This window comes from Pipistrellus hanaki (genome assembly GCF_964339955.1).
Source record: "Pipistrellus hanaki genome assembly, chromosome: 1".
NCBI classification, from domain to species: Eukaryota; Metazoa; Chordata; class Mammalia; order Chiroptera; family Vespertilionidae; genus Pipistrellus; species Pipistrellus hanaki.
Window position 1 is genome coordinate 128,485,269 of NC_140503.1, and position 27,367 is coordinate 128,512,635.

At 40.1% G+C, this 27,367-nt stretch overlaps 1 protein-coding gene across 1 annotated transcript; it reads right to left on the reverse strand.

The window, feature by feature from the left end:
* Window positions 1-782: 782 nt before the first annotated feature.
* On the reverse strand, window positions 783-26,962 carry LOC311612452 (cyclin-Y-like protein 1; the record flags this gene model as incomplete). The annotated part of the gene is made up of 9 exons (XM_084865408.1): window positions 783-942; window positions 3,924-4,090; window positions 6,934-7,053; window positions 9,706-9,757; window positions 12,307-12,342; window positions 15,840-15,937; window positions 23,144-23,178; window positions 23,919-23,981; window positions 26,764-26,962. The coding sequence occupies 9 exons, from the start codon at window positions 26,960-26,962 to the stop codon at window positions 783-785; spliced, it is 930 nt and encodes a 309-aa protein (XP_084721534.1).
* Window positions 26,963-27,367: the final 405 nt, after the last annotated feature.

Below are 27,367 nucleotides of genomic sequence, written 5' to 3' on the forward strand. Positions count from 1 at the left end.
GTTTACTCAGCTATTTACATTCTATTCAATATTCATTAGTTAGAATTTAAGCAAATTTTAATGAGGCAGGCATGTTCTGTATTTTACTGAAAGGTAGAAAACGTCTAGTGATTGAAGCACCATAAAGGTACTATTTCACTGGCCCACCATGACAGAAGCACATCTTATTCTAAAGGACCATTAAAGTACCACAGAAATTGTCCATTTCAGTTGTAATTTTGTTGTATACTCCCCAGAATTTGTAAGTCATAAATATTACTTTGTTGCACATACTTTATAATTGCCATTAAAAACTAATATACTTTCTACACCCAGTGTTTGAAGTACAAATTCTACAATCTAAGTATCACTCTCTGAGGTTAGTTTTGTCTAACAAATTAAAGGTACTGAATTGTGATCTATACAGAAAAGACGTGAATTTGCAAATTGAGTTAGGAATGATAAGTAGAATATGGTGGTAGATATTATTAGTGATACAATTGTAAGAAATTATTCATGTATGGCTAGAAAATAGAATACCGTTTCAAAATATCATCAAAGTATAAAATGGATTTACATTATTCTGAATCATGGTTACAGAAAAAGATAATTTTTATAATATGGGATTCTTATATACAACATAAAAAATACCACTAACATGATATGAAAGTTAATAAGTCTTATTCAATGTGCTACTTAAAACATCTTTTCATTTTCCTAATACTACATAATATGATTTATCCACATATACTGGTTTTCGTGTCTGGCAGCAAACCCCACTTTGTGAATCCACAGCCTTACCTCTACTTCAGTGCTCTTTCTTTTTGAAGAGGATCAGGTACAACAGGCAGTCCATGGTTACTTGCTAAAGACCGAAGGTCAAAATAGTATTGGGCATAGACACTGGCAGAAACATAAAGACGAAATCGCAGTAGACATAGGTATTGCCTTTCCAATTCATTTCTGGGGGAAAAGGAAAACACAAAACCACCACAGGACAATTTTAGTCAACTTGGTTCTCTTCAAAATTGTCATTCTAAGCTACTAGGTTGGCTCTGAGTTTAGTTTTGAAATAAATAAAGGCTACCCAGCAGGGCTAATACACTAATGTTCAGACAGGAAATAAGAGTCAACAATTTGTGGTCCCCTTTGCATCCCAGGACTTTGAGTTTGGGACAAGGGGAAGGAGGTTATGTCTCTTGTGCACAACAGCTGCTGGGTAGGGGCTCAGTCATCAGAGCCCCATTAGTGTAGCTATAGGTTGATTCTTTTTGCTCACTCACAGGGCCCCACTCTAGTGTTCAGATGGAAGGAATGATGCATGCTATTTCTTAGCCCTGGAGAACTTGCAGACATTTTCACCTGGCTGATAACAGAAAGGGGATTAGTAAAGTAGAGATGCGCCAACAAAAGAATTGGGCACATCACCACAGCAACAAATGGATCCATTCAGAGCCACCACTATTATCTCTGAGGGGAAAACTCTTGGAAAATTATCAGACACCAAAAAAGAAATTGAGGAAGAGACAAATAAATGGAAGCATGTACAATGCTCTTGGTCATGAAGCATTAACTCCTTTAAAATGTCTATTCTACCTCAAAGAATCTATTTCAACCAAATTTCCTATCAAGATGCCAATGCCATCTTTTACAGAAGCAGAACAAATAATCCAAAGTTCTATATAGACCCACAAAGACCCTGAATAGTCATAGCAGTTGAGAGAAAAACAAAACAGTTTTCAAACTGCTATCAAACTCTATTACAAGGCTATAATAATCAAAACAGCATGCTACTAGCATAAAAACAAACATAGATCAATGGAACAAAATAGAAAGCCCAGAAATAACCCCACACCTATATGGTTAATTACTATTTGACAAAAGAGGAGACTTCATTTAGCAGTATAAAGACAATCTATTAAATAAATATTGTTGGGTAAATTGGACAGATATATTCAAAATATGAAGCTAGACCACTTCTTACATCACATACAAGAATAGACTCAAAATGAATTATCAACTTAAATGTAAGAGTCAAAACCATAAAATTCCTAGAAGAAAACATAGGCACTGAAATCTGGAATATTTTTTTTAGTGTTTTGCTGATAGATTACCCTGTGCAAGCGAAATAAAAGAAAAAATAAAGAAATGGGACTACATAAAGCTAATAGTTTTAGTATAGCAAAAGAAAACATCAACAAAATAAAAAGACAACCCACTGATGGGAAAATGTATTTGACAATGATATATTTAATAAGGAATTTAATATTTAAAATTTATTAAAAATATATAACTCAACATCTTATAAAAATATACACAGCCCAACACCAAAAATACAAACAAACTAATTAAAAAATGGACAGAAGACCTGAACAGACACTCTCCAAAGAGAGCATACAGCTGGCTTATATACATGAAAAGATGCTTACCATCACTGATCATCACTGAGATGCAAATTAAAACCACAATGAGATATACTCACACCTGTCCGAATGGTTAGCATCAATAAATTAACAAATAGCAAGCGTTGATAAGGATGTGGAGAAAGGGGAACCCTCGTGCACTTTTGGTGGCAATTATACTGGTGCAGACACTGTGGGAAATAGTATGGAAGTTCCTAAAAAATTAAAAGTGGAACTGCCTTATGACTCAGTGATTCTACCCTGAATATATATCTAAAGAAAACCAAGATACTAATTTGAAAGAATATATGCACCTTATGTTCACTGCAGTATTATTTACAATCCTCAAGCTATAGAAACAACTCAAGTGTCCATTAACTGATGAGTGGATTAAAAAGCAGTGGATATCATTACTCATCCATAAAAAAGAATGAAATCCTGCCATTTGGAAGAGAACAGATGGACCTAGAGGGCATTATGTTAGTGAAGTAAGTCAGTCAGAGAAATACAAATAACATATGATTTCACTAAAAAGCAATATAAATGAACAAGCAAAACAGAAGCAGACTCATAGATAAAGGGAACATTTTGAAGGTTGTCAGAGGAGAAGAGGTTTGGGGGGCTGGGTGAAGAAGGTGAAGAAATTGAGAAGTACAGATTGTCAATTACAATGCAGTTATGGGGATATAAATTATGCCATAGGAAAGAGAGTCAATAATACTGCAATTACTATGCATGGTATCAGGTCAGTACTAAAAATATTGTGGAAAACACTTTGCAAAGCACATGTTTTTTTTTTAACCATTATGCTGTACACCCGAGACTAATATAAAAGAACTATAGGCCCAGTGGACAGATTTGTGTTCTTCGCAATCTGGGACCCCTTGGGGGATGCCAGAGAGCCAGTTTTGGCCCAATCACCGCGGGCCAGGCCAACGGACCCCACCAGTGCATGAATCTGTGCACTGGGCCTCTAGTATGCATATAAGATCTTTGATTAATCTCTTCCCACCCTTTCCTCTACCCTATTCTTTCTGAGATTCATCAGTCTGTTCCATGTTTCCATGCCTATGGTTTTTGCTCCTGCATTAAGCATCTGCCCCCTGGTGGTCAGTGCATATCATAACTACTGGCTGGTCAGCCAGTCACTTAGGCTTTTATATATAGATATTGAATGTAAAGTCTTACTGAAAATAAATGAAATTTTTAAAAGGGGGAAATAAAAGACCTAAACTGGTAGACAGTGTCAAGGAAGCCATGAAGGTATTTACATTACTGTTGTTTTGGAATGTGAGCTTCTACAAAGTTTGCTACTAAATTATCACACAGATTATTATAATAATAACACATGAAGGCATACTAATTAATGAGGAGGAGTATAAAATGGTATAGCAAATATGGATAGAAAATGAATGTAATTTTATGCCTAGTTCAGTCCTCTGTACAATGTAACCTTTCAAAATATTTATTTGGTAATTTTTATGGGGGCAAATAAGGTATTCGAAAATGGTTAGAAACTTCATCAAAACCTTGCAAACTCACAAGTCCTTGATTGTAGTGCCCCTTATCAATGAGGAGAAGTGACAATTCCATACAGCCACATCGTGCAGATACTTGTAGGCCTGAATAATCGCTTCCAAAACAATGCGTTTCCAGTTAGATGGACACAAATCAATTTCAGCATAAATTAGAAGTCGTTCTATGTAAATCTGCAAAGTAGAACACTGGTCTTTGATTCTAGTTCAGTTTAAGTGCTGTGTTAATAACTTTCAGTAATGACAGATTTCATCAGTTTTGACATGCCTTTTATTCTTAGGTTCTAGAGAGACTGCTTGGCCAGCCAAAGCCAGAGGCCAAGAAACAGTTGCAAACCACACACTATTATTGCCTACTTTCCCAGGTGAATTTCCTGTGTGCTTACCAAAGAGTCTCTGGTTCAACTCTTGGCCCCAGTCAGGACTAATGCGGGAGGCAATCAATAGATGTCTCTCTCTTATACTGATGATTCATTCTCATATTCTCTCTCTCTCTCTCTCTCTCTCTCTCTCTCTCTCTCTCTCTCTCTCTCTCTCTCCACCTCCTTCCTAACTCCCTCTATCCCTCCCTCCCTCCCTCCCTCTCTTTCTCTCTCTCATTTCTCCTCTCCTCCCCTCTCTTTTCTACTTTCTCTGAAAATCAATGGAAAACATATCCTCTGATTAGGATTAAAAATAATTTTTTTAAAAAGACAGCTCCCCCAGTGGCTGCTGAGTGCTGCAGCAGGACAGGCAGTGCAAACAGGTGTTTCTGGGTCATGTTTCTACAACTGTCAAGTATTCTTGGACTTAGTGCCTTTGTAAGAAACACACATGCACACCAAGGGTAGTCCTTTTATGCCCCTTGAGCCTCACATCTCCATCACGATTCTGTGAAATACATCTATCTCTGTCTTACACAACCTGAAGTCCAGTCAGTTCTGTTGGTTTCAGGTGGTAGCAGAGCTATCACTCTCTGTCTCCCTGGTTCTCTTCTAAACCTGCCAGGTAGCTGGTGAGGTCTCATCATTTCTTCACATGTATTACATGTCTATTCTACAAAGAACTGGATGAAGGTAACAGCTAAGCAAAGATTATAGAGACAAGCTGTGATTTGTTGTTAAATCAAAGACTTCTTTGAAGAAGAGTATGTTTACTGTCTGAGGTCATCAGATAATCTCAGATAGACAACTCACATTAGCTAAAGGTCTTCAAACCCAACTATATTTTAGAAAGCAAACAGTTATTGAACATTATGTGTTATTAGTGAAAGTTTGCACCAATCTCCCAAAGTTAAATGCTCTCAGATATCCTATGAGTGAACCTCCTTTCAAGGTTCAACTGTCAACTTTCTGGGAATAATTAGAGACATATACAACACTAGAAATCACTCAACTTCCTGCAATCTTTACTGTAGACTTGGTATGTGCCATTAATCATTCATTTATACCACTTGCTTTCCTGAGTCACTGTAATTGGGATTTCTCTTTTCACTGAAACTCTTCTAGCAATGAAATCAATCCCATTCCACTTCTGAAGAACAGCTCCCACAATTACCTCTTTTGAACACTTCCCTGTGGCCCAGACACTCTCCCCAATATGAATGTCTTTATATGGTGCCCATCCCACCCCCACAACCCTTAGGGTGCTTCCTCTCTGTTTGCTCACAGTGAACGCCCTGATGCTGCTTCTCATCTCCCACTCTCCCCTTCACCCACTGTAGTCTGCCCCTAACACTGTCACTTGACTGAAACTACTACTGCTAATGCATTAGCACATACAAACCAGAGCTCTTCACCCCACTTCCCACACATTCCCTAATGTCATGTGGGGCACTGCCATTTGCCTAAATGCTTGGCCAAAGACATCCAATTGAGTTAACCTGCTGCAATCTGTTAGCAATTCTTGTTATCTCTGCCTTTCACTGGTAGTTAGATCACTTTCTAGTCTATTTGCCACTTCCCACCCGTGTCACTGTTATTGCCGTGACTACTCGGCCTCTATTCAGACTCCCAGCTACAGTCATTCTCCCCAAAGCAGCCAGGATAGCCTTTTTAATCAAGAGCACTTCCCCACCCTGCTCAACTCTGCCAAAGGGTTTCCACCAAACAAATAAAAATGTCACTTCTTCCATTGCTTGCAAGCTTCAAGGCCCAATCAGATGGCATGTGCCCTCCTGGACCTTATGTGCTACATCTTTCCCTCATTCCACTCTGACCATATTGGCCATATCTCACTCTTTCTCAAATACCAAGTATGAGTTCTTGTCTCAGAATCTGGCACTTGTTCCCTCTGCACATACACCAGAGCTCCTCATCTTCTCAATTCAGTCAGGCCAGGGTTCAGATGTCATCTGTTTACAGAGGCTTTTTCTGATCACCTCTCTAAAGTAGCTGACCTAAGTAAGTACTCTTCCCTCAGACCAAGCAGGAGACTTTCCCTTTTAGGATTGCCCGAGGCAGGAGTGATACAATCCCCATTCCTTCTCACTAGAATGGACCACTCATTCCAAATGATACATTCTCTCCACAGGAATCCTGGATGAATGACACAAAGGTCCTTACACGGCTATAGCTGAGCAGGGAACTAGCAAAGCCCTTTCAGGTCCTATGGCACTAGAATCCTGGCAATGTCACAGGCAGGAACAAGAGGACAGCAAGGACAGAACACCCATCATCCAAGGAACAGCGAATTCAGGGTTCTAGTTCTCCATCAGGACACAGGTTACAACTGCCTGGGAAATGCAGCCTGGGACTCAGCTTAGACCTACACTGAACCTGTCACTGCCTGGGGTTCTGTTATTGCCCCATCAGCACACTTTGTAAGTGTGCCTGTGTGCACTGCGTGTGCCTATGTCTCCTGAGGTCGTGAAGGAGAAATTGGAAATCTTGCCCTCCTGCTGGCTTTAATAGCAACCATTTTGTGGCGAGAAAAGCAAAGACATTGTTAACCATAGTTATTATTAAGCTCAAATATATGAACTTTACTGTATTTGATAGGTTTCCCTTAATAAAGTTCTGAAAGAAGAATTATCTTACCAAAGTCGTTATTGCATATCCTGCTGTTACATCATAGGCAATGAAGAAAGGTCGAATAAATTTGTAAATTGAGTTGGGATCGGGATTATGATGAAAGCATTCTTCAGGAACCTTTTCTTCCTGAAAGGAAGTACCCATTGAAGAAAAATATTAAGTATTTTTGTAACAGCAGTGTTCCACTTGTGCCCATGTGCTGTTTAAAATAATTTTGATTGGGTGACATGTATTTCAGCCTTTTAAATAAAATAATGGGAACTTCAAAAACAATAGTGATTGAATATCGACACTCATTAAAGATACAGGCACAACCTCAGAATATTTATATATTCCTTTCCTTCTTCCCCCAATCACATTGTCTAAATGTGAACTATTTTTAGGCTCAAAGACTTGTTGGTCATCATGTCATAGTTCTCTGCAATCAACTTTGAGAATGTAACCATCGGGTTCTAAGGCTGTGCTGTGTGTACAGTGCTCATATTGTTATAGAGCACATGTGTCAAACACAAGGCCCGCGGGCCAAATCCAGCCCGCCAGGCCTTGCAATGTGGCCCGCACCGCGCTGTCATCACTGCACTCCGCTGTCAGTTTATGACATTGTCAGTTTATGACTGTTCAGTAAACCATTCGGCCCGCGATTTAGGCTGGATTTTAGATTTTGGCCCCTTCTCTGATTGAGTTCGACACCCCTATTATAGAGCATATCTGAAGACATTTGAAAATTTTTGTCATTGTAATTAATTCAATATTTAAATAGCTGTTTAATTTTCTTCTAGAGATCTTGACATATCTATTAAATTTATGTACAAATATTCATATTGTTTGATGCTATTGAAAATTTTCTTTTAAAAATATACATTTTTGTTTTTTGGGTATGTTGTCCCACTTTAGCTCACTAATTATACAAAGCTGAAACTCAGTTCTTACTGACATATCCTATATAATAAAAGGGTAATATGCAAATCAACTGAATGGAAGAATGACCAGTTGCTATGATGTGCACTGACAATCAAGGTGCAGAGCCTCAACACAGGAGCTGCCCCCTGGTGGTCAGTGTGCTCCCATGGGGGGGGGGGGGGGCGCTGCTCAGCCAGAAGCCAGGCTGAGGGTTGGCGAGCTTAGCAGCTGTGGCAGGAGCCTCCCCTGCCTCCACCACAGCACTAAGGATGTAAGCCATCCGTCAGAGATCCCCGAGGGCTCCCGACTGCAAAGGGGCACAGGCCGGGCTGAGAGGCTTCCCCACCCCCAGTACATGAATGTCGTGCACCGGGGCCTCTCGTTTCTTATATAACACTAGAGCCCTGTGCACAAAATTCGAATTCGTGCATTGGGTGGGGGTGAGGGGTGGGTGGCCCTCAGCCCAGCCTGTGTCCTCTTGCAATCTGGGAATCCTAGGATAGGGTTCCAAGGCTTGGCTGATGATCAGGACATATCAGGGCTTTTCTTCCCCTGGCTGCTGGCAGCTGGCTGTACTACTTGCCATCAGTGCGGCTCTGCCACCCCAGTACCCAACACAGGGCACCTCACTCTGGGGGTGACAGGTGTTGGGTGTGATCATTGGCTGGCTTAGGATTTCCCTCTGCGGGGCAATAACTGGCTGGCCCCGTACACCTGCCACCACGTCTCTAGCCAGTGGGCTGGGCCTCTCTTTTTTGTGGGGCCCTAGATCAATCACTCCTCAGAGGGAGGCCTTGCACACCCATCACAGTGCCTGGGCCTTCCTCTTTAGGGCGACTGGGCAAGGCCCTCTGCCCACCTCCCTGGGGCTCTGAGAAAGAATGGTCGCCGCAGAGTGTGGTCTGGGCCTCCCTCATTGGGGCAACTCTGGAGCCGCCCCACTGGATGGATTGCCCCAATAGCTGGTGGCATGAGTCTCCCACTTTGAGGCAATTGATCTTACAGAGGGTAGCCTGGGCCTCTATCTGCAGGGCGATCGTGGGGCAATGGCGGGGGGGGGGGGGGGGGGCTTGACCAATTGCATTGCACCTACCTTGGCTGGCCTGCCGCCAGTGTGTGTAATAATGTGGTCATTCAGAAGGTCATCTGGGAGGTCGCTCTGCTGTTCAGTTGTTTGGTCGATTTTCATATTACACTTCTATTATTATAGACTAAAGGCCTGGGGCACGGATTTGTGCACAGGTGGGGCCCTTGGCCTGGCCTATGGGATCAGGCAAAAACTTGCTCTCCAATATCCCTCAAGGGCTCCTGGACTGCGAAAGGGCGCAGGTTGGGCTAAGGGAGCCCTCACCCTAAGTATATGAGTGTTGTGCACTGGGCCTCTAGATTTTTATATAACTAAATGCCTGGTACACAGTTTTGTGCACAGATGAGGTCCCTCAGTTTGATCTGCAGGCATCAGGCTGAAACTAGCTCTCTGACACCCCCCAAAGGGTCCCAAATTGCAAAAGGGCAGTTCTTGGGTTATGCACCCAAGAATCGGGCTCCCTCCTCTCTGGTTCTGGGTACATCATCTGAGAACCACAGCTGCCAACTCACAGCAGCTTGGCAGCTCCTGTGTTGAGCATCTGCCCCTTGATGGTCAGTGTGCATCATAGCTACTGGTTGGACAGTCATTTATGCTTCTATATATATAGATTCCTTTTGCAAAATAATTAGATACAACATGGGGTGGGGAAGAAAACTTAAAGGAAGGTAAGGTCAACTCCCAGCTGGCGAGAGTAATTTTCTACTAGTGATTAATTTCAAAGCAAATCAGCATGGAATAAACACAAGTATCTGAGAGAAAAAGACAACCTCAATACAACTGGCACTTACTGTGACAGGATGGAGTCTCTCTTCAAAAATGTCCTTGGATCTATTTCCACTTCTAGAAAATAAGAACGTGATTTAAAAAACGAATCCAGGAATTGTATTAGCAACACATCTGTTGGGAGTAGAGAGAATCGTGGCAGGAGCTGAACCTTCAGCAAAGAAAGTCCTTCTATACATTCTTCTCTTAGATCCTGTAGGAATTTTCTGACCTCTTTTTACTCAGCATATCAAATTCTGTGAAACCTTTTGTATAATGACCTGCCAGAGCTGCCTTTATAAGCATTGACCCTCCCTAATAGGCAATGCTAGTCACCCAAATCAATTGCCCTCCTCTAACCTCTCATTGGCAGACACAGGAAGATTTTATAAAGCAGTAGTGGAAGGCAATCCTTCATGTGAAAATGAGATCCCTGTTTGTTTATTTTCTCTTACTAGATTCCTATATTATATTCTTATATTTCTTCTTTATTCTTTACAATAGTCTGAGTTTAAAATTTGCTTTTGTATGTTAAAAGTGACCACTCTATTTATTTGAGGGGAAAAAAGAGGATTGGCTGCCTCCTGTACATGCTGAATTGTGGATGAACCGGAAACCTCGCTCTGTGGCCTTACAGAATTGAACCTACAGCCTAGGTATGTGCTGCCCTAACTTGGAATCAAACCTGCCACCTTTTGGTGTACAGGACAATGCTCCAACCAACTGGATGAGGGAAACCAGTCTTCTGGTTTTTTAGGTTTAATTTTCCACATGGTGGTTCTCCAAGAGTGTTTTGCAGGCTTCTCTGGTTCCACTAGACCAGTGGTCGGCAAACTCATTAGTCAACAGAACCAAAAATCAACAGTACACCGATTGAAATTTCTTTTGAGAGCCAAATTCCTTAACTTAAACTTCTTCTAATGCCACTTCTTCAAAATAGACTCGCCCAGACTATGGTATTTTGGGGAAGAGCCATACTCAAGGGGCCAAAAAGAGCTGCATGTGGCTCGCAAGCCGCAGTTTGCCGACCACGGCACTAGACCATTTTCAGGAGACCCACAAGGCCAAAACAGTTTGTATAGAAATATTAAGGCATTGCCTGCATTTACGCTAACATTTTCAATGAATGACTACATAAAAGCAAAAGTCAATAAAACTGGTTTTTGAGCAAGAATCAAGGCAGGGATCCCCTTCTGTACTGTAGTCATTCTACTCTTCACTGCCACTTGTTGACAAGAAATCTGCTTTATTTAAGCACAATTTTGATAAAGCAGTGACAATGAATAATGTTATTAAAAGTTGAATCTTCTTTTTATACTTTAGAATAAGGAGAAGTACACATTAAGCACTCCTACATACTGAAATGTGCTTGTGTTAAGGAAAAGCACTTGGAATTAGTTGTGAGCTGAAAGCCTTACTGTTTTCAGAGAATAATATTTTTATTTGATACTACAACTGTCATTCTCTCAAGACTGAAAGTGAGCCCATCACTTCTAGGAAAATAACACACATTTCTTGCCAATTGCACAGTTCCAGTTATCAAGCTAAAAATCAAGATTGGAGAAAACTTGTACCCTTTTTGTGACCTAACAGCTTTTCAATACCTAAAGGTTTTTCTGGGAAGATGGGTTATGTGATACTAACTAACAAAAGTGAGTTTTGATACTGTATAAAGAAATGTGAACTGATACTCTCCAAATTACCAATGTATAATGTGATTATGAAAATACTATGTAGAAGATTCATTTAGCACAGAAGATGTATGCATGGGTACTAATTTAACAGAGACCTTAGTACAAGTTCAAGGATAGGATTTGAAGCCATTGTAACTATTTTAAGAAGACAGCTTCTGTGGACTTCTGGTACAGTATGAAAGAATATCCAAAATTATCTGAAGGCTTTAAGAATACAAACTTTTCTAGCCATAAAGATACATGAGGCTGGGTCTTCATATTGTTTATTCAAAACAAATTATTGAGATGACATAGAGGTAAGCAAAAGGATTGAATACAGGGTGTACATGAGAATCAGCTATCTTCTGTTGAACCAGACATAAAGAGATTTGCAAAATGTAAATAAGTGACAATTTCTACTTGGCCTATTTGTTGTGGAAAGTGATTCTCCTTTATAAAGAATTATGTTAATGCTATAGCTCCTCATCAGGGGTGTTTCTGTCCCCCAGGAAACATTCAGCCATGGTAGACATGTTTTGTTGTCACAATGGGGCCTGGGAAGAGGATGCTACTGGTATCTAGTGAGGAGAGGCCAGGGATGTTGCTAAACATCCTGTAATGCACAAGGCAATCCCGCACAACAAAGAAGTATCCTGCTCAAAATTTCAACATTGCTATAGAAACTATGTTTTAACATACAAGGGACTTATTTTTAAATTCTCAATTTTAATTTATAATCCAGTAAATAGCAACATAGCCCCATATCAACCAATCTTTGGGATCTTCAATAACTTAAGCATTAGGAGTCCTAAGACAAAAAAAAAAAAGTTTGCTTCAACAATGTAATAAAAGCACTATAGCTTACTCCAATAATATCTATAGTTAAAACCTAAGAATAACGTTATATCTTTGAATTTTATTAGCTAGAATAACAGGACTGGTTTTAAAACTCACCTGTTTTTTATGTTGTAATATATTGCTAGTGCCAGGCTGTAGAGAAAAGAAAAGGTTAACAATTGACTTTATGTCCGGTCTGAAGACATGTTTTAAAAGGATTGTGGTGGGGGAAGACCATCCCATCTGCCCAGTAGCCATGAGATCTCATTCAAAACAGTATCTCCTAAGCACTTTTTGACTTGTTGTAGTTCTTTGTCAGTTAGTAAAAGGAGGAAAACCAAAATGCTAAGGAATATGTTGTTAGAAGACATGTTTTGGGTGATTATTATAGCATATAAGTTATTACACTCTTGCCCTATCATTTGCCTTTCTACTCATATAATCTTTCATCCTGTACAAGTTAGATCTACTTATACAAATGCTTAAATTTAAGCCATATAGTAGTTTTTCCACCTGCCCACCTATTATCCTTCATTCCCCTAAAGTTAAATAAAATGCTCTATACCAAACAGAATCATTTAAGGTCACTTTTAAATAATTGTTAAGAAAATTTAATGGCAAATATAAGAATACAATGGAGTAAAATTATACACAGTGTAGTATTAAAGATATTTATTTCCAAATTAGTTTAAATACAATTTTAATGAGCAGATGTAAGTGCTCAGATACTGTGTAAGTTACAATATCCCTATGTTATTCCCAGATGCTGTGTAACATGAACAAAGGGGTGCTGTAGATTGTTATATGCTTTTTCTCTTTGCCCAAATGTCAAAAATGAAGCTCCAAATAATTGAGAAAAAGCAAATCTGAATTTTGTAACTAGGTTTTAGAATATCAGCAGTTGTAAAAAGGACTGTAGCATTATTAGCAACAAAGATGGGCACTAAAATAGTGCTTTACACAGTTTCATCTTAAAAATAATTTTAAAATCATAGAATTTGAAACATATAAGCTGAAAGAAACCAATGAACTTGTGATGGATGATATTTAATTCAACAATCCATTTTACAGAGAAGGTAATCAAGGCTTAAAACTGACTTCCTCAAGGTCCCACCAAGAGTGAGAACCAGTTCTTCTCCTACCCTCTAACCAGGCAATGTGGTTCCCAAGCTTAGCTGGGCATTGGGATCATGAGAGGGGTTTTACAAACTGCATTCTATCACTGTGAGTTGATCTGATTCATCTGGCATTGGGTATGATCTGGGATTGATCTGAAAGCTTCTCAGGTGATGGCAAAGTGCAGCAAAGTTTGAGAACACATAAATTAGGATTAAAATCAAAATCATCCCAGATGCTTTTCTCTATATAAAGATGCCTTCCATCCTTCCTCAGTTTATCAGAAGGCTTGTGAGAGTGAGACTGTGTGTTGGGGAAGGAGAAAGGAAATTCATGTGTTTAGAGACACATTTAAATAAAAGTTGTGTAAGTGATTATAATAAGGCTCACCCATCCCATTGGGAATAATGCACTACTACTTCACAATGAACATTTTTTCAAAACCATTCCTAAAAGCCAATGAGCTCTATTAAAATTCTCACTAAACCTTTATTTTAACAATAGTAAATGTACTGAATGGTCATTTTCAAAACTGGATAAGAGCAAATGAAAACGTACAGTACTTCCAAAAATCAGATAATTTTGGAGGAAAACAACATATATTCAAAACGACTCTTGAATGATATACTGTAACATTGGAATCATCTAACTCAAAAGAAGCTATGGCACACAGCTAGAGTAGACTGGTTTTTTACTCCCAGATTTAGTGGTCAGTCTGAAGAAAAAGACTCAGAGAGAGAGAGAAACCAAGATGGCTGCATAGGTAAATGCCTAACTGCTGCCTCACACAACAATTTCAAAAAATACAACTAAAATATAAAGCAAGAACCTACAACCAAGATCACTCTACCCAGGAAAGCTATCACTCATAATTGAAGGCCAGATAAAGAGCTTCACAAATAAAAAAAAAAGCTAAAGGAGTTCATTACCACCAAACCAGAATTATATGAATTGCTGAAAGGGGTTTTTTAGGAAGAGGAAGAAAATAAAGATAAAAATTACGAACAACAAATATGTAACTATCAACAAATGAATCTAAAACCCAAGGGAAGTAAAAAACATGATGAAAAATATTAACTGGTGAATATAATAGAATCAGGGGTAAGGAAGGGGAGTGGACTGATGATTCTCAGGGAAAAGGGGTGTGGGGGGTGAGGGAAGAGACTGAACATAAACTGCGCACCTATGGATGAGAACAATGGAGGATGGGGAAAGGGAAGAGAGTGGGATGGGGACCTGGTGGAGGGGAGCAATTGATGGGGGAAAAATGAGGAACATTTGTAATAATATGAACAATAAAGATTTGTTAAAAAAAAAAAAGACTCAGAGATTGTGAGATAGGTGTCAAAACTCAGGACTTTAGAAAGAGATCGGTTTAATTTTTGCTGAAACTCAATTTGATATCAACTGTTGTTATGAGAGAAGAAACTTACATTATGATTGTGAACTGGCTGTTTTTAATTAATGTATAAGTTACTGAGAATTTAATTAACAAAAAATCTGGTGCAATATAAACAATTAAGTTTATAAATAAATTATGTTTTAGGACTGAAAAATAAAATTAGAAATAAGGATTTTAATATTTTCAGGTAGTATTTTCCAAACTGTGTTCTGGAAAGTCAACCCTGACATCCCAGGGAGATACTGATAATGATCCTTGGACAACCCCAGTTGGATTCAGGAAGCTCTACATGTAAGTTTGGTTTTATTTTTCTTTTCTCTTAAATAAGCTTGAAGGTTTCATATTAGGGTGTGTGTGTGTGTGTGTGTGTTTAAAGTCTTCAATTGTGGACTATGAACTCACAAAATTTAATGAATAGTTTTCATCATCATGACACTGTTATGTTTGCTTAAAAGTAAACCTGACTGTGACTATGTTTCCAAAACTTCACCTCTCTCATGATTATCTGCTTTGATTTTGTTATATATGGATCAATATAGGTCTTGAATATGCATTTATATATCTATCCATATATATAACTAAATTTAATTCATCTATAAAAATAAAACATCAGCCAAACAAATTTAACCCACAAAGAAGTTAACTTGAGAAGTTGTTTCTTAAGACTGGTTTGATGCATTTTTCCTGGAAGAGAGTGCATTTCAATATAGAAATAGTGCAGGAATAAAAAAGTATGATGGGGGAAATCTGACACAATCCAATGAACTGTAAATGCAGATACACTCTGCTGCCAGTAGGGGACAAGCTGTCCCTTCTTCCTAGAGCATCTCCTTGGTTAGTACCATAGTTTTAGGCCTATATCTCATGAAGAAATACTTTATTCCAGAAACATTCAGTAAAACACACCTCTTCTTTCATTGTGAAGTAGTAATGCCTCAAGTAAAGATAAATACCTTTGAGGGCACTTTTAAATTGTTAAGTGTGTTTCCCTTCTTCCCTCCACTCTAAGATTAAAATGGAAGTGGAAATCAATATATAATTGACACCAGTTTTTAACCTGAGCACTGAAAAGGACAACCAAATGAAAGTACATATGGGCCGGATAAGAGGTCTGTCCCCTGTTTGTACTCACCACTGCACAGCAATTCTCAGATCAGGCTGAGAAATCGAGTAGTCAACATACATAGTATTACATGAGCTGTACTTTTCCCTAAGGTGACCAGGAGACACCTGAAGAGGTAGGGGAATAGAAGAAAATATCATAGTAAGTTAAACCTATAAACCAAACAAGTAGGCATTACAATTGTTCTCATACTCTATGAACTGCTTTAGTGCAATACCATGTGCAACTCTATGGTAAACCCATTCTATGCTCTAACTTCCAACTATGAGAATTGAGGAAGGGGTCATAAAATGCCACCCTTGACATATTACCTATAATCCAACTTGGCAAACACCTATGATAAATTCCCTTTATAAGACTGTAAAACATTTATAGATAAAACATCATTGTGCCTGTTTCAGATGCTTCTCTTCAAAGCTACTTACTCCTCATTAACCAGAAGCTCCAGATGGCATAATTTGAAAATCACTATTTGGAGGAATAAATTATCCTTCAAGCTAGAAATATTTTAACTATAGCTAAAACTCTGATATGTTTCTTAAGCCATGCAGTTAACATGTAATTTACTTTTGGGATCTCATCAGACAAATACAGCATAAAGAGTGAAAACTCATTCAAATACTTTTATGCTAAATGGAAGGTTTACTACTATATAGATGCAATGTGGCATATAATACACTATAAATAAAGTCAATAATGACCAGAAACCTATATAGAGGGGAGTAAGAAGAATAGGAATCAAAGCACCAAAATATAGACTAGTTGGTAAAACATTAGGTGATATTTGCTCCCATTTCTGTCTATTTAAATTTTTTTTCCATTATAAATGTACATTATGTTCTATTTGAAAACAATGCTAAAATATTGAAAATTTTTAATCAGACATGGGGGTCACTGGTCTATGGGAGTTCATTTAGTAAAGCAACAATGTACAGTATAGTACTGTTAGAGACAATCAAAGAAATACTGAGCACTTCCCCATCAGTGTAGTCTACTCCCAATTTTTCAAATTTTCCAATACCAAATATCTAGTATCCACTATAGTGGCAGAATTAAACTGGTAGCGAATCCTGCATATACTGGCTGTCAAATGATTACTTTCCTCTCATCCTGTTTGAAAATGTAAAACAATTGTTCTTTATGGTTAAAACCTTACTAGTGCTGGCTTGCAAGCTCAATAAACTACACAGAAAAACAGAGATAAAAAATGCAAATACTAAAAAAGAATCAAAGAGCCCAAATGCTAATGACAAGGTAGTGTTTATAGGTATTTCAATAGGTCACTAGAATACACAGGCAAAAATCCTACTGTATCTTCACTCATTCAGAACAAATGGCAGAATAGATGGACTTTTATAATCTTTTCAAAAAAGGGAAGGGGTTTGTTAAATTTATTTATTATTATTATTTATTGTCTAAAGTTCTGCATGTCTCCTTTTCCCCCCGACTGCCCCATTGGTTATGCTCATATGCATGCATACAATCTTTGGTAGCTTCCCCCACCCTGCTCCCCTCCCACTGCCATTTGTCTCTGGATCTATTCTTGTTCATCAAATTATGTTACAAATATGAGTGAGGTCATGTAATATTTATCTTTCTCTAACTGGCTTATTTTGCTTAGCATAATGCTCTCCAGTTCCATCTATGCTATTGCAAATGGTAAAAGTTCCTTCTTCTTCTTCTTTTTTTTTTTTAATAGCACTGGAGGCATGGTGCATGAAATCCGTGCACTGTGGAGGGTGTCCTCAGCCCAGCATGCACCCTCTCCAATCTGGAACCTCTAGGAGGATGTACGACTGTTGGTTTAGGCCCAATTCAGTAGTCAGACATCCCTCTCACAATCCGGGACTGTTGGCTTCTAACCATTTGCCTGCCTACCTATCTGACTGCCCCAAACTGCTTCTGCCTGCCAGCCTGATCTTCCCCTAACTGCTCCCCTGATGGCCCAATCGCCAACTTCCCTCTCCTGCAGCTTGATCATCTCCACTGCCCTCCCTTTCTGGCCTGATCACCCCAACTGCCCTCCCATGCCAGCCTGATTGCCCCCAACTTCCCTCCCCTGCCAGCCATCTTGTGGCAGCCATCTTATGATAACATGGGGGCAGCCATCTTATGACAAGGGGGCAGCCATCTTGTGACAAGGTGGGGGTGGCCATCATGTGATGATGTGAGGGCATCCTGTGAGGGCAAGAAGCCAGGAGGGCCACCTTAGCTTTTATTAGTATAGACAGTATTCCATTGTGTAGATGTACCACCATTTTTTAATCCACTCATCTGCTATTGGATACTTATGTTATTTCCAAATATTAGCTATTGTAAATTGTGCTACTATGAACATAGGGGTGCATATATCCTTTCAGATTGGTGTTTCTGGATTCTTGGGATATATTCCTAGAAGTGGGATTACTGGGTCAAATGAAAGTCCCATTTTTAACTTTTTGAGGAACCCATACTGTTCTCTATGGTGGTTGCACCAATCTGTATTGTCACTAGCAGTACACGAGGGTTCCTTTTTCTCTGCATCCTCACCAGCACTTGTTGTTTGTTGATTTAGTGATGACAACTATTTTGATAGGTATGAGATTGTATCTCGTATTTTGATTTGCAGCTCTTGGAAAATTAGTGACTTTGAGCATGTTTCCATATGTCTCTTGGCCTTCTGTATATCCTCTTTCAAAAAGTGTCTATTTAGGTCCTTTAGCCATTTTTTTTTATTAGATAGTGTATCTTCCTTTCGTTAAGTGATATGAGTTCTCAGTAAATTTTGGAGATTAAGCCCTTATCGGAAATATCATTGGCAAATATGTTCTACAATGCAGTGGGCTTTCTTGTTGTTTTGTTTGATGATTCATTTTATCGTGCAGAATGTTTTTATTTTGATGTAGTTCTAATTTGTTTATTTTCTCCTTATCTCCATTACCCTAGGAGCTGTGTCAGTAAAGAAATTGCTATCAATCAATGCAAAAAAAAAAGCGTTTGACAATATCCAACACCCTTACTTGATAAAAACTCTCAGCAAAGTGAGAATAAAGGGATCATACCTAAACATAATAAAAGCCTTAGATGACAAACCTACAGCCAACTTTGTGCTCAATGGGCAAATACTAAACTACTTCCCCTAAGAATGGGGACAAGACACTTTCACCACTCCTCTTTGATATAGTAGTGGAAGTGATAGCCATGGTGATCAGACAAGAGGAGGAAATAAAAGGCATCCAAATTGGAAAAGAAGAACTAAAACTGTCCTTATTCACAGATGACATGATATTATACATAGAAAACCCCAAAGACTCTATCAAAACCTGCTAGACCTAATAAATGAATTCAGCAATGTAGTAGGATACAAAATTAATAGCAGAATTCTATGGCCTTTTTATACACCAACTAGTAGCCTAGTGCACAAAATGTGTGCATGGGGGGAGGGGAGTTTCCCTCAGCCCAGCTTTCACCCTCTTTAATTGGGGACCCCTTGGGGGATGTCCAACTGCCGGTTTCATCCCAATCCCTGTGGACAGTCGGACATCCCTCTTGCAATCTTGGACTGTTGGCTCCTAACGGCTCACCTGCCTCTGCCTACCTGCCTGATTGCCCCTAACCCCACTGCCTGCTTGCCTGCCTGATCACCCCTAACTGCCCTCCCCTGCCAGCCTGATCTTACCACCAACTGATCTCCCCCGCAGGCCTGATAGTCCATAACTATCTCTGGCTGCCTGATTGCCCCTAACTGCCCTCCCCTGCAGGTCTAATATCACCCCCAACTGCCCTTCCCTACCAGCCTGATCTCACCCCAACTGCCCTCCCCTGCTGGACTGATTGCCCCTAACTGCCTCTGCATCAGCCCTCACCATTGTGGCTTTGTTCAGAAGGAAGTCAGACATCCAGAAGATGCCCAGTGGACCCGGTCTAAGTAGCCTATTGCCCTTCTATTGGTACAGATTATATAGGATAGGATTGCTTAAATGGGGGGAGGGGTTTCAGCAAGAGGAGATGCTGTTGGCAGACAAAAATACATAATCCCTATATCTGGACTGAGAACCAGCCATATGCACTATACTTCCAAACTGGACATTAAAAAATTGAACCACTTTCTTGCACCTTATACCAAAGAGCTGTTGCCCTTAAAACCCGTCCTCAGCCCCCATCTTAGGTTCCGCCTTTGTAGTTCACCCAGATTTGGTTTTGATTGGTTGGTTTCTATGCCAGCCTATTGTCTCTGGGCCTATCTCCAGGCCTGATCATAGAGGTGGGGCTGTTCAGCAGTTGCCCCAGGCTGCTGGCGAGTGGGATGAACTGCTGCCCTCTGGGAGAGAGAGAGAGGTGCAGCTGCAGGCGAGGCTTGGAGTGAGAGAGAGAAGCAAGGGCTGATCAGCAGCTGATATGAGGCTACGGGTCAGACCCTGCTTCTCTCTCTGGGCCTTGCCAGCAGGTGCTGCAGCTGTTGATCAGCCCCATCTCTCTCTCTCTCTCTCTTTGAGAGGTGAGAAGTTCAGCCCGTTTGCCAGTCCCTGCCCACCCGAGCCTGCTCTGCACTCAGCCTGGTATTCGGTTGTCCCTTCGGTTGTTTTGGACATTACAGACCCTGGCTCTTTATATATATATATATATATATATATATATATATATATATATATATATATATATATATATAAATTTAAAAAGAAATCCCATTTACCATTACACCAATAAATAAAAAAAAAAAAATTAAGGTACCTAGGAATAAATTAAACTAAGGAGGTAAAAGACCTGTACTCAGAAAACTACAGGACATTGAAAAAGGAGATAGACAAAGACATAAACAAATGGAAGAACATACTATGTTCATGGATTGGTAAAATCAACATCATTAAAATGTCCATACTACCCAATGCAATCTACAGATTCAATGCAATCCCCATTAAAACACCAATGGCACATGTCAAAAATCTATGACTAACTTTCCAAAAATTCATCTGAAATAAAAAAGGACCCCAAATAACCAGAGCAATTGTGATAAAGAAGAACCAAATTGGAGGGATCCCAATACCAGATATCAAGCTCTATGATAGCAAGCCATGGTTCTCAAAACTGCCTGGTACTGGCACAAGAACAGACATATAGACCAATGGAACAGAACAGAGAACCCAGGTTTCCTTAGATTTAAAGTTCAATAGCAAAGACTAGAAAAATTATCATGCCTAGGAGTCTAAGTTGCAACTCAAACCTTACTATCAAGTACCTGTTGAAATCCTGCGTATTGCCTCATCTTAACCTATCCTATAAAATAAAAGCCTAGGTGGTTTAAGCAATGATGTTTCAAGATGGCTGCCACAACATCACAGGATGGCCACCACAAGATAGCTTCCATGATAGTCACAAGATGGCCTCCACAAAATGGCCATCACAAGATGGTTGCCACAAGATGGCCAGCAGGGGAGGGAAATTGGGGGTGACCGGGCTAGCAGGGGAGGGCAGTGGGGGTGATTGGGCTGGCAGGGCAACAGTTAGGCAGGAATCAGGCTGGCAGCCAGAAGTGATTAGGCGGGCAGCAGGAAGGCGAGTGGTTAGGAGCAAGCTGTCCTGGATTGTGAGAGCCTAAACCAGCAGTAAGACATCCCCTAGGAGTCCCACTTGGAGAGGTTTCAGGCCGGGCTGAGGGATACCCCCATCCCCAAACACGAATTTCATGCACTGGGCCTGTAGTTAAAAAATAAAATGGAAGTATACTGTTTTCTCTCTACTTTATCACAAGTCTTGGATATTAATAATTAATAATGACTTTAAATCACTTAAAATTTCTAATCCTTATATGTTTTAGAAATTTTGGCAGACAAAAATACATAATTCCTATGTGGCTCAGAAATGGGACAATCTGATGAAATGCATTGTTTGAATAAAACTCTTAACCAAGGTGCCAAAGCCAGTTTGGCTCAGTGGTAGAGCGTCGGTCTGCGGACTGAAGGGTCCTGCGCTGGATTCTGGTCAAGGGCATGTACCTTGGTTGCTTGCACATCCCCCACTGGCGGGCTGGTCGATGTTACTCTCTCATAGATGTTTCTAGCTCTCTAACTATCTCCCTTCCTCTTTGTAAAAAATCAATTAAAAAAAAAAAAAAAGAACTCTTAACCAAGGTTTTAGTAGAAAAGTGCAGTATGCTATCTACAGATATAATCACAATATTCTCTGAATTAATATTATTAATTTTATTGAATTAAAGCTTTAAACTTTGATTTACATTTTAAATATAAGTTCTATGTTGGAGATTTCTGAAATGACCACAATTCCATTTCCTTTCCCCTTCCTTTCAGAAATACGTCCCTAGAATTGAAGGCATAAAAAAAGAGAACAAAACACAGGAAGCACAACTTTGGTGTCTAAGGAGAGTGACTGGAATAGGAATAAGAAAGCCAGTTTGTTTTACAGAGTCCAAGGCAGGCTCAGAATTCAGCCCCCAAATTCTTGCAGTGCAGTCCTGTCAGTAAAAATTCTGCTCACACCTTGTGCTTTCAATCCTATATAATAAAAGCCCAATATGCTAAGTGTCTCTGGTCGTTCAACTGACTGTTCAACCTATCAAAATATATTATGCTAATGGTATGCTAAGTCTGTTCAACTGCTCACTATCACATGCACTGACTGCCAGGGGCAGACAGTTGACTGGTCGACCAGTCTCTATGATGTGCACCACCACCGGGGGGCAGATGCTCCGAATGGTAGGTTAACTTGCTGCTGGGGTTTAGCTGATCAGGACTGAGTTAGATGGGCCAGACACATCCTGGAGCCTTCCCGCAGTCCTTCCCCAGCTGCTCAATCTCCCATGTCTCTCCCCGACCCTGATCATGCATCGGTGGGGTCCCTTGGCCTGACCTGAGCCCCCTTGGGGACCCCTCGGGGGATGTCAGAGCACTGTTTTCAGCCTGATGGTGGGATGACCAGACACACACTGACCACCAGGGGGAAGGTGCCCAACACAGGAGCTTCCCCTTGGTGGTCAGTGCACTCCCTCAGGGGAAGCACTGCTCAGCCAGAAGCCGGGCTCATGGCTGTTGAATGCAACAGCAGTGGCGGGAGCCTCTCCCACCTCCACAGCAGCGCTAAGGATATCTGACTGCCGTATTAGACCTACTCCATGGAAGTGGGCCTAAGCCAGCAGTCGGACATCCCTCAAGGGCTCTTGGACTGCGAGAGGGCCCAAGGCTGGGCTGAGGGCCCCTCCCCATGTGCACAAAAATTCATGCTAATGATACTGGGTTTATAATAGATTTTTAACAAGTATGGCAGACAATTTTTAATTCAAATTACTAACTTCTTACATAACTTTTCAACTATTTACTTACATGGTAGAAATAGTTGTTCTTTCTCTTTCCTCCCACTAAGAATAAAAAAAATGAACTGATCAATACTGATACAAATGCCATAGAAAAAAAAATAAGTTACTAATTACCTGAAAGATTACTAATATACAAAACTGGAGGCACACACTCCTCAGGACTGCAGAGAGGGGAACAGGATAGCATTTCCTTTACTCTCTCACCCTCTCTTTACAGGTGAGCAGCCCATGGCTCTGGAAGAAACTGAGAAATTCAGTAATCCTACCCGAAATGATCAGCTCCAGACAGTCATACACACATGCCATGAAAATACATGTTAAAACCCCCACTTTTTATTGAGCTGCATGGATGCAAATAAAATGGACCCTTCCCTGCCTGTACTTTTGCTGTCACAATCAACTGAAAGACTTGATCCGTGTGCCCTTTAAAGCAAGTAAACTCAATTGAACATAACGTTAAGGAGATAAGCAGGCAAGCAAAAGCATTAAAATCCTCCAGTTCTGGGTTCTTATCCTAAATCAAACAGGAAAAAGGAAATTGACATAGTTGCACATGCTCCTGCTTAGCTTCTGGGGAACCCTATAGTGCTCTGTTCCTCTGACGTACTCTGGGGCAGCATTACCTAGAGTGAGAGAGTTTGAATAGCTTCAAATTCTAATGTGAGATAGCATTTGCTTGAGCACTATGTAAGATCACACATTCAACCCTCATATATAAACAAATGAAATGTTTTTTATTTGTTCAAACAAAAATCTGTGACCTAAATCCTATCTTGACTTACCGATCATTTGACTTTTCTTGAGGAAAATTGTGCCAGCTCTTGGATGGACAGAAGGGATTAAACCTGAAGCCCAGAAAAAGACATACAATTTTGTTGAGTAGGAAAATTCATAATTAAAAAAATAGCTATACATCAATTTGTATCACTTACTATTGAGAAGAATTTTTAAGAAATGGTAATAAGCCAATTTTAATTTTAGTAAAGGAACAATATAAAACTTATATTGTATCACTTACTATTGAGAAGATTTTAAGTAATGATAATAAGCCAATTTTAATTTTAGTAAAGGTAACAATATAAAAACTCTACTGGGAAAATTCAAAATTGCAGAATTTTGCTATACATGTGCAATAAAACCAGGCTATGTCTTAGACTTTTTTTTTTTTTAACTTGGACCTAAATAATCTATGAATTATGTACTTATCAATTAGAAACAGTCACTCTCTTTCATGCTAATATTAGCACATTTCAGAAACAGTGTGAAGAAACAAGTTAAACTGTGGCCAATTATTGTCAAATACCTGCTAATAAATCAAATATGCCCAAATCACATGAGCTGTATTTGGCAAATGTTCTTTACCATAAGTCTAATTCTAACTCTATTCACAAAATGAACTTATTTAGTTAGCTCTGGCTTACTTGGGGCTATTCATAGTGGCACATTTAAAAGAATAGTATCAATGTTTTAATCTACAGGGAACCTTTCATGACAGTGACTTTTTATACTTTCATCAAAGTGATTTTTTTTTCAATCTTTATTGTTCAAAGTATTACAGATGTCCCCTATTTTCCACAATTGTCACCTTCTAGCCCACCCTTAGGTCTTCACCACCCTACTGTCTGTGTCCATGAGTTATGCATATATATGCACACAAGTTCTTTGCTTGATCTATTCCCACTCATGCACCCATCCACCCACTCCAGCCTTCCCTCTGAGGTTCATCAGCTGTTTCATATTTCTATGTCTCTGGATCAATTCTGTTCATCAGTTTGTTGTTGTTTTAGACATGGATGGAGTGGTAATTGTTGCTTCTGAGTTGTCAACAATAATTTCAAATCGAAATAATCAAGACTAGAGCAAGTTAAATAGACTCACTTTGTGGAGAGTTTATAATATATAGGCTGCATTCTAAAGAGCTTTGCATGCATCACCAAATTGAATTTGGCACATGTATCATCTACATGTCACCCAATTCTGTTTAGCAGCAGTTGGTTCACATCTCTAAGTCTCTGTTTTTTTCATTAGCAATAGAAGGAGAATATACACAGGACTTGTTTGAAGTTAGAAGGACCAAATGGGCTATACATGGGAGTGAGTTGTAAATCTTAAAAGAACTATATAAAGGTCCTTTTTGGTCTCTCATCCAACACAACTCATCTACTAACTGGTTTATAAAATCACTCAGACAGAAGCACACCTTACAGCACCAAACAGAGTGAACAGAAATTTCCACAGGTTCTCACTTGTTTTGTGTCTAAAGGCACAATTCATTAATTCACATAATTTATTCACTTTTTTTTCACACCGTTTTAATATTCTGAACAGGGAGTAGTTTTCAGTTACAAAGACATATCCACCATCCCTAGGCTTAAATGTTCTATTTTTTTTTTAATTAAAAGCTCAACTAGAGTTTAAATAGAATAAGAGCTATGATGTGTTTTCACTATAAAATAATGAAATAATCTCTGACATTTAAATGAAAAAAAAAAGGGCCAAAGAGGCTTTACCATCTTTGTAAATGTATGTTTTCTACTTCACAAAGCACTCTTCATTAGCTACATTGGTACCCAGAATTATTTTGAACCAGGTAGCATATCTCCTCTTTTCTTCCTCTCTCCTCCCACTTCTCCACTGCCCAAGCTCCTCTTCAGGCATCTGGTCTTTAGCACTTTTACCTCAACATTCTTACAGTTAAACAGGAATCTACTGGCAGTAGGGGAGACGATGAAGATAAACATTCTTGTGCACAATTTTGCATCTTAACTGCCAAGACTTTATGTTACAAATTAAAGTCTACATGTACGTGTTCTCTCTGGAAACTTTTGACCAACACTCTTGTGAACAACCCACCCCTCCTTTAGAACAAGCAATATGGCAAGGAAGTCTGTTAGGTCCCTGAAGTAAGACTGCGGGAAATTTGTGTCACCGTGGACATGGTAAAGTAATCAGAACTCCCTGGATCCTCCTAAATGAAAAAACCAAACAAATAACTATTCATGTCATTTGAGAAATTTTGAGTTCCCTCTCCCACAATTTCCTTCTGTGTTCAAATTACAGTTGGAAGTAGTAAACAGCTTCTATTCAGGCAACTGAAAACAGCCTACGCAAGAACACTATATAGGTTCTATGTCAGTTATTGATTTTGAGTTTACATAACAAACCCTGCAATCTTTGCAGCTGAACTGTCCAGAATATCAACTATCTTAACAGGAGGGAGCAAGGGTTATCACTGGGCCCTACCTGATTCCTACACTAAGTACCACAGTGCTGGATAAGGATAGGGAGATGGGATGGAAACTGCAGTCGGGATGTTAAAGTTTTCACTGAGAAAAAGGAGAACATATACCCCAAATTCTTCCTGGAGCCCCAGGAGATGTTAAACAGAACCATGAACAGGAAGGGACAACTGGAGTGTCTCCGGCTGAGCTGGGGATAGGAGGAGGAACTGGACATCTGGGTAGTAAACAGGGAGAGAAACCGGCCAGACATGACAGGGGAAATGAAGGCTCGGGATGCCAGAAAGAAGGCAGGAAGGAGTCTGAGGTGGTGCTCATCTAGAGGATCCTGCGGTCAGCAGAGGCCAGCGGGGTAACGGACAGCAGTGAACACCTGCCACCTTCTTACCTGTGGGAATTTGCAGGTCACTGAGGTGCACCACAGGGTGGCATTTGCAGAACACAAAATCCGGGTTCTTATATGTCTGGCCAGCTTGAGTCACCTCACAGACATAAGACTCAGGGTGTGGATTCACCCACTCAAAGTTCCGGCCCACTTTGGGGCTGGCGTTGGGCTTCAGGCAGCGGCAGGTGAGTTTGTTCCCCATGAGGAACCTCTACTCCTAGCTGCTGGTACTGCCTTCGCTTAACAGTCCCCCCAACCCACCCTCTTACCCCCAAATGGCAAACCACGCCCCTGCTTCCCCCCTCCCCCCCGCACCCCCACACAGCTGTCAGCTGCTGCCTTGTCCACTGAGGTGACCAGTCTGTGAGGACAGCCACAGTCTCACTCAGCTAAAAGGTATGCCGATTAGCAACTGCTGAGAACCACAGCCACTGCAAGAAGAGAGCACAGCCAAAGCTCCACCGCCTGCCACAGCTGCTTCTCAACTGAAGGCCTGGCTCCTAGTTGGCCCCAGCCAACCAGAACACATTCTGTGGTCACCTTGGTTACGACGGACCAATCACGGCAGAGTTCCCTCCATGTGCACACCTTGCTGAGAAGGCAGTTG